Source organism: Phyllobates terribilis, unplaced genomic scaffold (assembly GCF_046119375.1).
Source record: "Phyllobates terribilis strain yellow unplaced genomic scaffold, ASM4611937v1 Scaffold_1__5_contigs__length_1240528914, whole genome shotgun sequence".
Taxonomy (NCBI): Eukaryota; Metazoa; Chordata; class Amphibia; order Anura; family Dendrobatidae; genus Phyllobates; species Phyllobates terribilis.
In genome coordinates this window covers 275,479,028-275,496,481 of record NW_027362761.1, presented here as the reverse complement: position 1 = coordinate 275,496,481, position 17,454 = coordinate 275,479,028, and the positions used below count along the sequence as shown (strand labels likewise).

At 46.8% G+C, this 17,454-nt stretch overlaps 1 protein-coding gene across 3 annotated transcripts in view; it reads right to left on the bottom strand.

Annotated features, from left to right (window-relative positions):
- Positions 1–17,454, bottom strand: part of SGSM1 (small G protein signaling modulator 1) — a 291,384-nt gene that overhangs the window by 31,902 nt on the left and 242,028 nt on the right. For all 3 annotated transcript variants that reach the window (XM_073672889.1, XM_073672894.1, XM_073672899.1), the window contains 2 exons: positions 13,996–14,078; positions 9,611–9,720 (listed from right to left, as the gene is read on the bottom strand). In XM_073672889.1, the coding sequence (XP_073528990.1) occupies positions 9,611–9,720; positions 13,996–14,078 (193 nt within the window). The remainder of the gene's footprint in view (positions 1–9,610; positions 9,721–13,995; positions 14,079–17,454) is intronic.

Genomic DNA, 17,454 nt, shown 5'->3' with positions numbered 1-17,454 from the left:
GATGGAGGTCAGTATAGATGGACTAATAGAATGTAGTGCCGGCGTCCCTGCCCTCTGCTAGGCAGGGACGCTGTTCCCCTCACCGCTCTGCTCCGTGCCCGGCGTCCCTCTCCCGCTCTGCTGGCAGCGCGCCCTCCCTCCCGGCCACTGTGCTTAGGGCGCGCGCGCGCGCGCCCTCCCTCCCTCTTAAAGGGGCCGCGCGCGCCGTCCTAAGGAGTCCCCGGCCAATGGCCGGAGGACTTTACCATATATAAGGCACCTCCTCCAAAATGGAGGTGCCCGAGCAATGTTGTTGCACCGTTCTACTCTGCTTCAGCCCTCAGGTCCCGTTGCCAGTTACCTGCCAGTTACCTGCCAGATTCCTGCCAGCTTGCTGTCCTAATCCTGCCTGATTTCCTGTTACCTGCCTGCCTGCCTGAGGTCCGACGGTCTGCCTTACAACTCCGGTCAGTCTGTCTAAGGACCAACTTGCCCGCTCACCTGGGAGCGCACATCAGCTACCTGCCTGCTTGCCTGAGGTCCGACGGTCTGCCTTACAACTCCGGTCAGTCTGTCTATGGACCAGCTTGCCCGCTCACCTGGGAGCGCTTCTCCGCTACCTGCCTGCTTGCCTGCCCGGAGGCTCCGCTGTCACGTGCTGTGACCACCAGCTATTCCAGACTCTTGCCCGCTCACCTGGGAGCGCTTCTCCGCTACCTGCCTGCTTGCCTACCTGGAGGCTCCGCCGTCACGTGCTGTGACCACCTGCTATTCCAGAGACTCTCGCTTGCTCACCTGGGAGCACACATCCTCCATCTGCCTTGCTAGCCTACCTGGAGGTTCAGCCATCACAGGTCGTACCTACCCCTTACCTAGAGACTGCCCCGGTCACTTGCCGTGACCTCCAGCCCGTTCTTCCAGAGACTGCCCCGGTCACTTGCCGTGACCTCCAGCCCGTTCTTCCAGAGACTGCCCTGATCACTTGCCGTGACCTCCTGCCCGTACACCCAGAGACTGTCCCGGTCACCTGCTGTGACTGCCTGCCTGGTCGCCACCCGCTCCCTTACAAGGACCGCTCCCTTGTATAGTAGCCCAGAGGTTCCGCCTCCCAGACCCGTTACAGTTTGCTCGGGCCATGGAACCCGGTGGCACCCAAGCTCCCTCGCTCTCGGACCTGTGTCATGAACTGTCCCGTCAAAGGTCCCAACAGGAGTCCATCCTGGGTCACCTGCGGAATGTGAATACTCGCCTGGACACTCTGACTGTTCCACCAACAACCTCCGCCAGTGCCATGTCTCGCAATCCGGCAGCTCCGCTGTCCACTAACACCATGATATCCTACCCCGGACCTCGGCTTTCTGCACCTCCTCGCTTCGGAGGCGACTCAGCCCAGGCTCGGGGCTTCATAAATCAGTGCACCCTGCACTTTGAACTATTGTCCCACCAGTTTAACTCCGACCGAGCCAAAATTGCATTCATCATGTCCCATCTCACCGGGGAGGCCCTGGCCTGGCTAAATCCTCTATGGGAGAGAGGAGACCCCCTGGTGTCCAACTTGCCTGCTTTTCTCACGGCTTTCCGGAAAGTCTTCGACGAACCCGGACGGAAGACCTCATCCGCATCATCGTTGCTACGCCTCCGTCAGGAAAGTCTCACCGTGGGCCAATATGCCATACGGTTCCGTACCCTTGCCTCGGAGCTGGCCTGGGATAACGACGCTCTGGTTTCCGTCTTCTGGGAGGGTCTGTCCGGCCGTATTAAAGATGAACTTGCCGGTCGGGACATTCCTACCACTCTCGATGACTTAATAACTCTTGCCACCCGGATTGACCTACGGTTCCAGGAGCGTGCCAGAGAGGTCACCCGTGAGAGGAGGTTACCACGTCTAGCTCCTACTTTTCAGAAACCCGTCACTCCTTCTGTCTCTAACCAGGTACACCCTCCTGAGCCTATGCAGGTCGACCAGACCAAGATGGTCAAGACCCGTCAGGACTTACGCCGTGCCGAGGGGACCTGCTTCTACTGTGGCAGTAAGGAGCACCGGATCCGTGCCTGCCCGGAGAGGTCGGGAAACGCCTGTGTCTAGGTTCGCTCAGAGAGGTCCACCTAGACAAGAATAAATCCTTTCCATCCCTGCTGTTGTCAGTTTCAATCGTCTACGGGGAGAACCGTTATTTCGAACTAGCCCAACTGGACTCTGGAGCAGCCGGGAATCTTATTTCACAATCCCTGGTAGAGAAATACCGCATCCCCACCAAACCTCTGGCTGTACCCTTGTCTGTTGCTGCCGTGGATGGGGGGCTCTTACCACGCCCCATCCAACTCATCACCGAATCCATTACTCGGCAGGTGGGAATGCTGCATTCTGAAAGTATCTCCTTCCATGTTCTGCCTGGACTCTCTCACGCCCTCTTGCTAGGCCTACCTTGGCTCCAGAAACATGCACCCGTTCTTGACTGGCAGACCGGAGAAGTCCTTCGCTGGGGACAGGGCTGCCATAAGACCTGTCTGGTTCCCGTTCATCCCGTCCGTCCTTCTCCTACCCCAGCTAATCTACCTGGACTTTCGATTCCTTATTGGTCTTATGCTGATGTCTTTAATAAAAAGGAGGCAGAGACACTACCCCCTCATAGACCATACGACTGCCCTATCGACCTGTTACCTGGTACTTCTCCTCCCCGTGGGCGTATTTATCCATTATCCGCTGCTGAGACCCGGTCGATGTCCGAATATATTGAGGAGAATCTGGCCAGGGGATTCATCCGGAAATCTACCTCCCCGGCGGGAGCAGGCTTCTTTTTCGTCAAAAAGGACGGCTCTCTCCGTCCCTGTATAGACTATAGAGGCCTTAACCAGATCACGGTGAAGAATAAGTACCCCCTTCCGCTCATTCCGGAGTTATTTGATCGTCTGAGGGGGGCTAGAATCTTCACCAAACTGGACCTCCGTGGGGCGTACAACCTGGTTCGTATCCGTCAGGGGGATGAATGGAAGACGGCATTCAACACCCGGGACGGCCACTATGAATATCTGGTAATGCCCTTTGGCCTCTGTAACGCTCCTGCCGTCTTTCAAGAGTTGGTCAATGACATCTTCCGGGACCTTCTCTACTCCTGCGTAGTGGTGTACCTGGACGACATCTTGGTCTTCTCTCCGGATCTCCAGACTCACCGGAGGGATGTTCGTCAGGTCCTGCTCAGGCTCAGGCAGAACCATCTCTACGCTAAATATGAGAAGTGCCTCTTTGAGCAGACCTCGCTTCCGTTTCTGGGCTACATTATCTCTCAGACCGGCCTACAAATGGATCCTGAGAAACTGTCTGCCATCGAGAAATGGCCCCGACCAGAGGGGTTGAAGGCTATTCAACGGTTCCTGGGCTTCGCCAACTATTACCGCCCCTTCATCCCGCACTTCTCTTCCCGGACTGCCCCAATTTCCGCGCTCACCCGTAAGGGTACTAATCCCAAAGAGTGGCCGCCCGAAGCAGAGGAGGCCTTTCTTTCCCTAAAACAGGCCTTCTCTTCCGCCCCGGTGCTGCATCACCCGGACGGCAACAAGCAGTTCTTCCTGGAAGTTGACGCCTCCTCCTCTGGAGCCGGAGCGGTACTTACTCAAAAATCATCTTCCGGGAGAATGGTAACTTGTGGCTTCTTCTCCAAACTCTTCTCCTCTTCTGAGCGCAACTATTCCATAGGAGACCGAGAGTTATTGGCCATCAAGCTGGCGTTGGAGGAGTGGCGTTACCTACTCGAGGGGGCTCTTCATCCGGTAATAATTTACACGGACCACAAGAACTTGGCTTACCTCCAGCATGCCCAGAGACTTAACCCGCGCCAAGCCTGGTGGTCCTTGTTTTTTGCTCGCTTTGATTTTGTTCTTCATTTTCGCCCGGCTGACAAAAACGTCAAAGCAGACGCCTTGTCCCGATCCTTTCTGGTGTCCGATCTCGAGGAAGAACCTAAACATATCATCGATCCCGCCAGAGTAATGCAGGTGGCTCCCGTGAGTCTAAATCGTCTCCCTCCCGGTAAGACGTTTGTTTCAGTACCTGATCGGGAGAAGATCCTACACTGGGGCCATTCGTCTAAACTAGCTGGCCACGCCGGTCAGAAAAAGACCCTCCAGCTTATTGCCCGGCACTATTGGTGGCCTACCCTGCACAAGGACATAATAGACTTTGTTTCTGCCTGTGTGTCCTGCGCCCGCAACAAAGTCCCGAGACATCTGCCAGCCGGATGCCTCCTTCCGCTTCCTGTACCTGCTGCCCCTTGGCAGCATATAGCAATGGACTTTATAACTGATCTCCCCGTCTCTGCCGGTTGTACGGTCATTTGGGTGGTCGCTGACCGCTTTTCCAAGATGGCTCACTTTATTCCCCTGCCAGGCCTTCCGTCTGCACCCGAGCTGGCTAAAGACTTTATCCGCCACATCTTCCGTCTTCATGGCCTGCCCCTCCACATCGTGTCGGATCGTGGGGTACAGTTCACCTCACGTTTCTGGAGAGCCACTTGTAAACTACTAGACGTCACCCTGGACTTCTCTTCCGCTTACCACCCACAGTCCAATGGTCAAGTGGAGCGGATCAATCAGAACCTGACCAGTTACCTCCGGCACTTCGTTAATGCCCACCATTCTGACTGGGTGGATCTCCTACCATGGGCCGAGTTCTCTTATAATAATCACGAGAGCGAATCCTCCTCCAAATCCCCGTTTTTTGTAGTCTTTGGTCAGCATCCTCGGATTCCTTTTCCTGTCTCCACCTCTGTGGACAACCCGGCTGCGGAATCTCTCGTTAGCAAATTTTCCTCCATATGGGAGAGTACCCGGTCCGCACTCCTTCTGTCATCCGAGCGTATGAAAAGACACGCTGACAAAAAACGCCTGGATCCTCCACAATTTCGTCCAGGAGATAAAGTCTGGCTCTCATCTAAATATGTTCGACTCAAGATACCTTCTTACAAGTTAGGGCCTCGGTTCATCGGTCCTCTGGAGGTCATCAGTCAGATCAACCCGGTGGCCTATAAATTGAAACTCCCGGCCAACTTACGGATCCCTAACTCCTTCCATGTATCTCTCCTCAAACCCGTGGTGCTTAACTCTTTTTCCAAGTCTACAGGTACGCCTCCTGCTCCGGTTTCTGCTGAGGACGAGTTTGAGGTAGAGAACATTCTTGCCACCAAAAGGGTAAGAGGAAAGACCTTTTTTCTGGTAGATTGGAAGGGGTTTGGTCCTGAGGAGAGAACGTGGGAGCCCCGGGAGAACATCCATGCCCCTCTCATCCTAGCTAAATTTCTATCTGGCCTAAAAAAAGGGGGGCCTAAAGGGGGGGGTACTGTAGTGCCGGCGTCCCTGCCCTCTGCTAGGCAGGGACGCTGTTCCCCTCACCGCTCTGCTCCGTGCCCGGCGTCCCTCTCCCGCTCTGCTGGCAGCGCGCGCTCCTTCCCGGCCACTGTGCTTAGGGCGCGCGCGCGCGCCCTCCCTCCCTCTTAAAGGGGCCGCGCGCGCCGTCCTAAGGAGTCCCCGGCCAATGGCCGGAGGACTTTACCATATATAAGGCACCTCCTCCAAAATGGAGGTGCCCGAGCAATGTTGTTGCACCGTTCTACTCTGCTTCAGCCCTCAGGTCCCGTTGCCAGTTACCTGCCAGATTCCTGCCAGCTTGCTGTCCTAATCCTGCCTGATTTCCTGTTGCCTGCCTGAGGTCCGACGGTCTGCCTTACAACTCCGGTCAGTCTGTCTAAGGACCAACTTGCCCGCTCACCTGGGAGCGCACATCAGCTACCTGCCTGCTTGCCTGAGGTCCGACGGTCTGCCTTACAACTCCGGTCAGTCTGTCTATGGACCAGCTTGCCCGCTCACCTGGGAGCGCTTCTCCGCTACCTGCCTGCTTGCCTGCCCGGAGGCTCCGCTGTCACGTGCTGTGACCACCAGCTATTCCAGACTCTTGCCCGCTCACCTGGGAGCGCTTCTCTGCTACCTGCCTGCTTGCCTACCTGGAGGCTCCGCCGTCACGTGCTGTGACCACCTGCTATTCCAGAGACTCTCGCTTGCTCACCTGGGAGCACACATCCTCCATCTGCCTTGCTAGCCTACCTGGAGGTTCAGCCATCACAGGTCGTACCTACCCCTTACCTAGAGACTGCCCCGGTCACTTGCCGTGACCTCCAGCCCGTTCTTCCAGAGACTGCCCCGGTCACTTGCCGTGACCTCCAGCCCGTTCTTCCAGAGACTGCCCTGATCACTTGCCGTGACCTCCTGCCCGTACACCCAGAGACTGTCCCGGTCACCTGCTGTGACTGCCTGCCTGGTCGCCACCCGCTCCCTTGTATAGTAGCCCAGAGGTTCCGCCTCCCAGACCCGTTACATAGAACAAGTCCCACACACTGCTAGAAGCCCAAATATTTTTTCAGAGCTAGATGCAGAAAAAAATTATATTCAATTTGCAACCTGATGGAGGTCAGTATAGATGGACTAATAGAGAAAGTCCCACACACTGCTAGAAGGCCAAATATTTTTTCAGAGCTAGATGCAGACAAAAAATTATTTTGAATTTGCAACCTGATGGAGGTCAGTATAGGTGGACTAATAGAACAAGTCCCACACACTGCTAGAAGGCCAAATATTTTTTCAGAGCTAGATGCAGAAAAAAATTATATTCAGTTTGCAACCTGATGGAGGTCAGTATAGATGGACTAATAGAACAAGTCCCACACACTGCTAGAAGCCCAAATATTTTTTCAGAGCTAGATGCAGAAAAAAATTATATTCAATTTGCAACCTGATGGTGGTCAGTATAGATGGACTAATAGAACAAGTCCCACACACTGTTAGAAGCCCAAATATTTTTTCAGAGCTAGATGCAGAAAAAAATTATATTCAATTTGCAACCTGATGGAGGTCAGTATAGATGGACTAATAGAATGATGCTATGCCCAAAAGATTTTACTTCACTAGGTGCAGTAAAAAAATTGGTATTCTATACACAGGTGGTATATCTTGCAACACAGATAGGCTACTCCACTGACTAACACACTCTGTAATAGGCCAAAAAGGATTAGCTTTGCTAGATTCAGCCAAATGCTGTGAAAAAAACTTGCACAGCACTGGCACAGACCTGCCTGGCAAAAACTGATAGGAACTGATGTAACCTAGTCCTGAAAAGGACTGCAATTACAATTAGTCTTTACTCCCACAATCTATCTATTTAAGAGCACAGACCTGCCTGATAAAAGTCGTAGGAAATGCTGTAACCTAGTCCTTAAAAGGACTGCAATCACAACTATTCCCTACTCCCAAGCTATCTGTAGATTTGTGCGAAAATTGGCTTGAAATTAACAAGGTATAGCGCACACAGCAACAGCGGTGCTGTCTAACACGCAGCTGCAGCAGTGAAAATGGTGGCGACGGGGAAAATGGCTTGGTCTTATAGGGCAAGGACATGTGACATACACTGCCAATGACACATGCCCTTGCTTGTGTGAAAAAAAGCACTTCGCTCCGTGTGTGCGCTGCTGATAGGCTGACAGATTGCACCTCCCCACTGTAAATGCGGGAAAGAGAAAAAAAAATGGAGATCTTCATTATTCCTGCAGAGATCCATCCCCTGCCCCTCCCCCCGCCCCGCTGTACACTCAAACTGCGTATTAACATTAATTTTCATCATTACTGAGAAAAAATCCAGTTATGATTTTGGTGCACGAACAGTTATCGAACATAACCTCGAACAGCCGAATTTTTCTCAAATCGTTCGTGTTCGTCGAAAGGCTCAAACACCGCCCAAAACAGCTCGAATTTGAGATTGGCGAACAGTTCGAGTCGAACAACGCTCATCTCTAGTAGAGAGTCACAACTCGCCTACATTCTATCTTCCCAGAAGCCAACCCTATGTGGTGGAGATGTGGTGATGAGGAAGGTGATCTGTTACATATTTTTTGGTTCTGCAGGTTTCTCTCTCCTTTTTGGGAAAAAAAGTGCAACTAGTAATATGTATAGTGGAGACCTACAGTTTTGCATTTTTTGTATGATTACTTCAGTCTGGTTCTTGTGATGCCATTTCCCTGGTGATAAATTGAAAGTGTATGAAGTTGTCATTATGCAAGACCTTTATTTTAACCAATATGCTTTTGAATATAGGTATGGTCATTTAATTAAAGAAAACTGACTGCCAAAAGTTTTGCATATACTATTTATTGATCACAACATAGAGAGTAATTCATTGTTTACAATGCCACAACTTAGTATTTTGTAGCAAAACCTTTTGCTTTAATTACTGCACCACCCCGACGGGGCATCGAAGCCACTAGGGTATTCAAGACATCTTGAGAGACATTTCTACATTCAATTTGCAAATCTGCAAACATTTCATTTTTATTGCTATGGGTACGGGCCCCAACTCGTCGACCTAACTCTGGCCACACTAATTAGCAGAATGGGGAACTTTTATCCCTGTGAGAATGGAGCAGCAGTACGCATTGCTACCGCTGCTCCATTCAATCCCTAAGGGGCTCGTCTTTTTCCGTCAGACCCATAAAGAATGAATGGAGCATGGGTTGAGTATCTGACATACTGCTTCATTTTGTAACAAGGTTATAGGAAGACAAAAATTCCCTGTTCTACTGATCAGTGAAAACCTACCAGTGAGACATCCAGTGAGGGTCACTGACATAAAAGATTTCTTGGATTGGAAAGGATACCTCTCTTCACTATCCCTAAGTGAATCACAGAGGCTATCACATTTCTATTTAATACATAGATTGTATAAAATATCCACATTTTTAAGTGATATTAATGTCAAATCTGATAATCGCTGTGCAAGATGCAAATCAGAATAAGACACGTTCATCTATATGATGTTGACTTGTCCTAGAAAGATTCTGGACAAGAATGGTGGAGCTAATCAAAAGGTTTGTCAGATAGGACCTTTCACCAATTTTTTTCATGTTGAACTGGACAGACAATATAATAGTGGCTGCAGAATGGAATTAAACTTTTTTTTGTTTTTTTAGCCTCTCTGTTGTCAAGATATTAGCAAGTATTTGGCTACTAATGAGTTAACACCTACATTGAATTAAAGTTATCAGAGAACAATTCACAGGGAGAAGAAGTACAACCCCTCAGTGAAAAGTATCAAATAACACCCACCAGGACATAACTAAAGTTAACTCATTAGTTGCCAAATACTTTAATGTGCTCTGACAAAGTGGGCAGAGCTGGGGTGGGACAAGGGTGTGGCGACCACAGCTCCTCCTCAGGGACTGGAGTAGGATTTGTAGTGGAGAGTACACAGAGGTGTACGCCACTCGTTTGGAGCTCCTGATTTATGAGGAGGAATCAGGTGCATCTGACTCCAGTCAATCTCCCCATCAAGACCGGGGTGAACAATGCCTGACTTGAAGAAACAGGCCCTTAGTCTTTTAGAGCTAGGAACACATGCATATTACACTTAACACCCTGGAACCCCAATGTAATCTGTAGGAAAACCAGCCAGTAAGTAAGTGTTCAATTTTCATGAAGTTCCGCCACATGTGTAATTAGGCAACGCACAGCAGCCTTTCAAATCAGTATGTTATTCATATAATGCAAAGCAGCACAGATGAAATTTTAGATAATTTAGATAATGGCTTCAGTTTACCTGGATAAGAGACCTCATGTTGGCAAAGTGTGTATCCATAGCACCTCCATGGGGAAAGTTCTGGTTCATCCTCTTCATAAGTTCTGTAAAGCAGCTGAATGCCAGAGCCTCTGCAGGATAGATATGTGAAGATGCCCATTATTATCCAAACAGGAATACAATAAAAAAATAAACATTTTCTGGGAAAGCCAGAAGGAGAGGTATGGGGTACTGCATCTAATGACATGGGTTCCACAATCACCCAACCTCAATCCAACTGACATGGCTTGTGATGAGTTGAACCACAAAGTGAAGGCAAACCAGCAACAAGTGATCAGCACCTCTGGGAACACCTTCAAGACAATTAGACAAAGTAGCAAAACATAATGAAGTGATTGTTATGGGGGACTTCAACTACCCGGATATTGACTGGGAAACAGAAACCTGTAGATCTCAGAAAGGAAAAAGGTTCTTGACAAATATTAAAGAGAATTATCTCTCCCAATTAGTGCAGGAACCAACGAGAGGGAAGGCCGTGTTGGACTTAATATTGACTAATAGGCCGGATAGAATAACTGAGGTACAGATAGGGGGGCACCTAGGTAATAGAGATCATAATATTATCAATTTCAAAATGCCCTTCAGTAGGGTTATCAATAAGGGAACAACAAAAACATTAAACTTTAGGAGGGCGAAGTTTGATCAGCTGAAAGAAAACCTTCAGCTTATAGACTGGGACAAAGTTCTTAATCAAAGGGATAAGAATAGTAAATGGGAAACCTTCAAAAGAATTCTGAATACTCAGAGCGAGAGGTATATACCGTATGGGAATAAAAGGGCCAGAAATAAGAGGAAACCAATATGGTTGAACAAGAACGTAAAAGGGGCGTTAAATAGCAAAAAAAGAGGCATTCAAGAGATTAAAACAGGAAAACAGTAAGGAGGCACTAATGTGTTACAAGGAAAAAACGAGAACCTGCAAAAAACAAATAAAAATAGCGAAGGAGGAAACAGAGAGACGCATTGCTAGGGAAAGTAGACCAAATCCCAAACTGTTCTTCACGTATATAAATAGTAAAAGGATTAAATCGGATAATATTGGACCGATAAAAAGTGATGAAGGCAAAATCATAGAGAAAGATGAGGATAAAGCTAATCTATTAAATAATTTTTTTTCGACAACTTTCACAAAGGAAATAGAACTAACAGGCGAAATGAGAAGTGACAAACTTAATCCTCCACTAAGTATGACAAATCTAACCCAAGTTGGGGTACAGAAACGACTCAGTAACATTAAAATAAACAAATCACCAGGACCTGATGGCATACACCCACGGGTACTAAGGGAACTAAGTAATGTGATAGACAGACCGTTATATCTTATATTTAAGGACTCTGTTGAGACCGGGTCTTTACCACTTGATTGGCGACAGGCGAATGTAGTGCCAATATTCAAAAAGGGAGCGAAAAGTGACGCCGGAAACTATCGGCCGGTGAGTCTGACGTCCGTTGTGGGCAAAATTTTTGAGAGTTTCATTAAAGAGGCAATTACGGAGCATCTTGATGCTAATAATCTATTAACCCCGAACCAACATGGATTCATGAGGAATCGCTCCTGCCAAACAAACCTGATTGACTTCTACGAGGAGGTTAGCTCTCGACTAGATCAGGGGGAACCAGTGGATGTCGTGTATCTCGACTTCTCAAAAGCATTCGATAGCGTGCCACATAATAGGTTGGTATACAAAATGAGAATGATGGGTCTGGGGGAAAATGTCTGCAAGTGGGTAGCTAACTGGCTAAAGGATAGAAGGCAGAGGGTAGTTATAAATGGAATATACTCAGATTGGGTAAGCGTCACTAGTGGGGTACCACAGGGGTCTGTACTAGGCCCAATGTTATTTAATATCTTTATTAACGACATAGTCAACGGGATAAATAGTAAAATGTCAATATTTGCAGATGACACAAAGTTATGTAAAACAATTAATACAAAAGAGGATAGTGCAGACCTACAGAGGGACTTGGATAAGCTGGGTAGGTGGAGCATTAAATGGCAAATGAGGTTTAATGAGGAGAAATGTAATGTCATACATATGGGAAGGAAAAATGGAAGTCACCAGTACTCACTGAATGGGAAATCATTGGGGAATTCAGAGATGGAGAAGGACTTGGGCATCTTAATTGATAGCAAACTTAATTGGAGTGCCCAAAGTCAGGCCGCTGCTGTAAGGGCAAACAGGGTAATGGGATGTATCAGAAGAGGTATAGCTGCAAAGGATGAGAACATTGTTCTTCCACTGTACAAAGCACTGGTCAGACCACACTTGGAATACTGTGCTCAGTTATGGGCCCCAATATATAGAAAGGATATAAATGAGCTTGAAAAGGTACAAAGAAGGGCAACAAAATTAATAAAGGGAATGGAGGGACTGCAATACCCAGAGAGGTTGGCAAAACTAGGACTATTCAGCCTGGAAAAGAGAAGGTTGAGGGGGGACATAATAAATGTGTACAAATATGTTAGGGGACAGTATAGAGACCTTGCCAGGGATTTGTTCAAAAGGAGGGATATTACGGTAACAAGAGGGCATTCACTAAGACTGGAAGAGAAAAGGTTTCAGCACCAGCATAGGAAGGGGTTCTTTACGGTAAGAGCAGTGAGAATATGGAATTCACTGAGTGAGGAGACGGTAATGTCGGATTCACTAAACCAGTTCAAGCGGGGACTGGATGCATTTCTAGATACCAGGCAGATTTCAGCGTATACTTAAAAATAGAATAAAATAGTATGTTGATACAGGGATTTATTCTGACTGCTGGTTTCAGAGTCGGGAGGGAATTTTTCCACAGGTGAAGATTGGCTAAATCATTTGGGGTTTTTGCCCTCCTCTGGATCAACTTTAGGAATTACAAAATTAACAAGTCGAACTTGATGGACGCAAGTCTTTATTCGGCTTTACAAACTATGTTACTATGTAAGACTGTTAGAAAGACATTCAATGTGACTAACTGTTGCAGCTGCATAAAAGAATGCCAAGGGGGTGAAAAACTGTTAGAGCAAAAGGAGGATACTTTGAGGAATGTAAGACTTATCACATATTCCTGTTTGCTTCACACATATTTCTTTACTACTTGTTTCCATATATGTTCCTTTGTCTTTTCCACCTTCAGTCTGAATCTACAATGTGCACATTCCAATAATCACAAGAAAAACTATTACATCAACAGGTATGTTCAAACATTTAACTAGTACTGTATATATTCATTTATTTTATGTTTTACAGTTTCTGCACAATAAAACCCACTTTATATATGTTTTTGTGTGACCACATTTCAAGACCCAGACAATTTTTAATTTTCCCATCGACAAAACTGTATGAAGACTTATTTTTATGCCACCACTTGCAACTTAAGACGTCATTTACTTGCCACCTGCAACTCTACTCTTGATTTTAGGTGTGTTGATTTTATTGCATGGGTCATACAGTTATTTTATAAAGGAATGGTTATTTGATAATGATGTTTAGAGTTTAGGGAATGTTTCATTTTTTTTTGTTATTTAAAGCCTTTTGATTATTTCTTCCTAGTAGGGGACTTGAAAATAAAATACTTTAATCGCTTCCAGCAATCGCGCCATTTAAGTTTTTCTGTCAGTCACTGACAGTGGCATCTAAATGGTTAACAACAGTTCGGAGCTACCTCCTGGCTGCTGCTTTTACAGAAAGATGATGACTATGTCTATCAGTCAGCATTTACTGCATATGAAGTGGGCTAAGCTCCTAATCCATCTCCATATACTCCACAGCAAAGGTGACGAAAAAGAACTTCACAGGTTGTTAAGCAATTAAGCTATTAAAAACAGTGTGGTCACTTCTGTCATTACCAAACCTGCTCAGAAAATTAAAGGGATTGTCTACCACTTGGACAACCCTTTCTCATTCACTATATTCCCCAATAATAACAGCTTTACTCAGCTCCTGTGCAGACACCATTCCAGCGTTATCGGCGCATGTTTTCCCAGGGCCACTTCACTCTTGCCTACTTCAGACGTAACTGACGTCTAAAGAAGGTCAGAGAGTAGCAGCATGCTCTCACTTCTTCTGGGTGTAAGTTTTGACCAAACGAAGTGAGACGGAAGTGGCTACTGATTGGCTGCAGGGCTTGTTTGACATAAACGTTACACAAGCCCTGGAAGACCAAGCTCCGAGAATGCTGGAATGGCGCGTGTACTGGAGGGAAGAACAGCGGTCATTATTCTATACGGTGGAAATATAGTGATTGAAAAGGGGATGTCCGAGTAGTGAACAGCCCCTTTAATGAAAAATTTATAGTATAATAAGTGTACAATAGATGTAATAGAACCCATTACAATTAACAATTGGACATTGTAGAAAATATCATACCATCATCCAGTATTACCAAAAGAGGAGCCAGCAAATCACACATTCCTTGTACATAGCCGATCTCGATGTGTTGCCACACGTAGCTGTAAAAAAAATATACAGTAGGGGACTTTAATGTGAGAATTGGTGAAGAAGAGCAATATTTTTGGGAAAGTTTTGACAAGATTTTGAACACAAGTGATTAAAAATGTGATTACCATTTTAAACAGGTCATTTGTTAACTGATGTTAATATCATATGTGTGTATATATATGTATATATATATATACATATACACACATATATATATATATATAACATCATCAGTTAACAAATAACCTGTATAAAATGGCGATCACAGTGTAAAGCATGCACTCAAAATTTTAGTCAAAACTTTCCAAAAAATATTTAGCAACAGATATATTATATATATATATATATATATATATATATATATATATAAAAAAAACTCAACCCCAAACTTTCATTAAGGGGCCTTAAATGGAATTAATACACTTAGAATGTGGATTCTTAAAAAGGTTATCCTTAACTTTGGGGTTTTTGAGTAATGGGCTTAATACTTACCAGCAGGCGGTTGCTAACTACCTGCCTGTTTTGCCCTGCGACGATGTGTTGCGGCTCAAAGCGGTCACAGATTGACACCTGGCTTGCCGCTGCTTAGCTGCAGGGAGACGTCTGTCAATCAAAGTAAGTTGGCAGTGACAACCTGTCTACAGAGCAGACCAGAATAGAAAGAGCTGCTCAGTTGACGTGAGGTCAAATGAAGCCGGAAAATCGCCGCCTAAGCTGGAAAAGACCGTCACAGATCAGGACATACAGACATTAGAAACTAAAAAACCCAAAGTCCAAGATAACCCCTTTAAATTAAGATGAACTCTACTTTTTAATAGTCCACTCAGTGGAACACACAGCTTGACTTCTACCCCATTTTGTGCTGACAATCATAGGTTATTTTTATACATGGAATGCCATCAATTATCGCTACACTTAACATAGTACAAGCAGGGCCATATTAACCCATAGCTGAGCCTTGTAGGTTTTCAGATATTTTGGGGCCCCTCTGGCAGTTCAATCTTTCAACCCAATATAGCTTTGTCTTCGTGCAAAAAACTTTCGTCAATTAGATCAGTGTCCACCTCTGTGTCAAATTCCCTGGCAGATGTTTGGGAAGCAGAAGTAATGCCATGATTTACACTTTCAGTATTCACAAGGACACCGATACTCTGCTGAAATCAGCTCTGATGACCCCTTTACACACAGCACAATCTTCCTTTCCTCTTTTGAAATCCTGACTTGTGCTTGTGCATATTGGCTGCATTTGTTCTTTTTAAAAATGTAAACATGCATGTTTTGTCAAGTCCCAGCTGCCCATGGGAGCGGTAAAGAACAAGGGATCAAGGTTATGGCTAGACTGTACTGCTTGTAGAGGTGTAAGACGGGAGGGGGTTGCATGATGTCACAACCCTGTCATTTATTCACTGTGTGTTTCCTGGGTCCTTTCAGTGGAACCTCACCAGAAGCGCAGAAAACCACTCATTTCCATAACAAGATTTCTCCTGGTCTTTGACCCATGGGTTTGCAGCAGCTGGTGCTGATGCCTTAAGATTATTGCAATTGCAACTCCCTCAGGTGAGCAAGTAATCTACACCAATACGTTGTCACCACCAGCGTATAAAAACCTATTTGCGCTCAGTTTGCTCCCCAGCTTCCTTTGATACAACCCGGTCATTAGTGCACTATTGGACTGATCTGATAAATGTATATGTACATGTATTATTAAGGCACTGAGCATCTTTAACCACTAGAGTCCTAGGGAGGAAGCAATATTGCCCCAGGAAAAAAAATTGATGGGCCCTTAGTTCCTCTTGGGACCCTAGGCTCCAACTTAGTAATCAGGCAATTGTAGTTGTAGGTAACCTGTGCTACTTGTAGTAAGTCCACAAATAATTTCAAATAATTCCAATACGCGGTAAAAGGTGGCAATGCGGTTTATTCTCAAAGCGCTTTGAAGTTCTTTTTCAGGAGAACCACAATAATTTTGCTATGTGGATATAGGGAAAATATACACTGCTCAAAAAAATAAAGGGAACACTCAAATAACACATCCTAGATCTGAATGAATGAAATATTCTCATTGAATACTTTGTTCTGTACAAAGTTGAATGTGCTGACAACAAAATCACACAAAAATCATCAATGGAAATCAAATTTATTAACCAATGGCGGCCTGGATTTGGAGTCACCACACTACAGGCTGATCCAACTTTGATGTAATGTCCTTAAAACAAGTCAAAATGAGGCTCAGTCTTGTGTGTGGCCTCCACGTGCCTGTATGACCTCCCTACAACGCCTGGGCATGCTCCTGATGAGGATGCGGATGGTCTCCTGTGGGATCTCCTCCCAGACCTTTACTAAAGCATCCGCCAACTCCTGGACAGTCTGTGGTGCAACGTGACGTTGGTGGATGGAGCGAGACATGATGTCCCAGATGTGCTGAATCGGATTCAGGTCTGGGGAACGGGCGCGCCAGTCCATAGCTTCAATGCCTTCATCTTGCAGAAACTGCAGACACACTCCAGCCACATGAGGTCTGGCATTGTCCTGCATTAGGAGCCCAGGGCCAACCGCACCAGCATATGGTCTCACAAGGGGTCTGAGGATCTCATCTCGGTACCTAATGGCAGTCAGGCTACCTCTGGCGAGCACATGAAGGGCTGTGCGGCCCTCCAAAGAAATGCCACCCCACACCATTACTGACCCATTGCCAAACCGGTCATGCTGAAGGATGTTGCAGGCAGCAGATCGCTCTCCACAGCGTCTCCAGACTCTGTCACGTCTGTCACATGTGCTCAGTGTGAGCCTGCTTTCATCTGTGAAGAGCACAGGGCGCCAGTGGCGACTTTGCCAATCCTGGTGTTCTGTGGCAAATGGCAAGAGTCCTGCACGGTGTTGGGCTATGAGCACAACCCCCATCTGTGGACGTCGGGCCCTCATACCACCCTCATGGAGTCGGTTTTTTAACCGTTTGTGCAGACACAGACACATGCACATTTGTGGCCTGCTGGAGGTCATTTTGCAGGGCTCTGGCAGTGCTCCTCCTGTTCCTCCTTGCACAAAGGCGGAGGTAGCGGCCCTGCTGCTGGGTTGTTGCCCTCTTACGGCCCCCTCCACGTCTCCTGGTATACTAGCCTGTCTCCTGGTAGCGCCTCCAGCCTATGGACACTACGCTGACACAGCAAGCCTTCTTGCCACAGCTCGCATTGATGTGCCATCCTGGAGGAGATCCCACAGGAGACCATCCGCAACCTCATCAGGAGCATGCCAAGGCATTGTAGGGAGGTCATACAGGCACGTGGAGGCCACACACAATACTGAGCCTCATTTTGACTTCCTTTAAGGACATTACATCAAAGTTGGATCAGCTTGTAGTGTGTTTTTCCACTTTAATTTTGGGGGTGA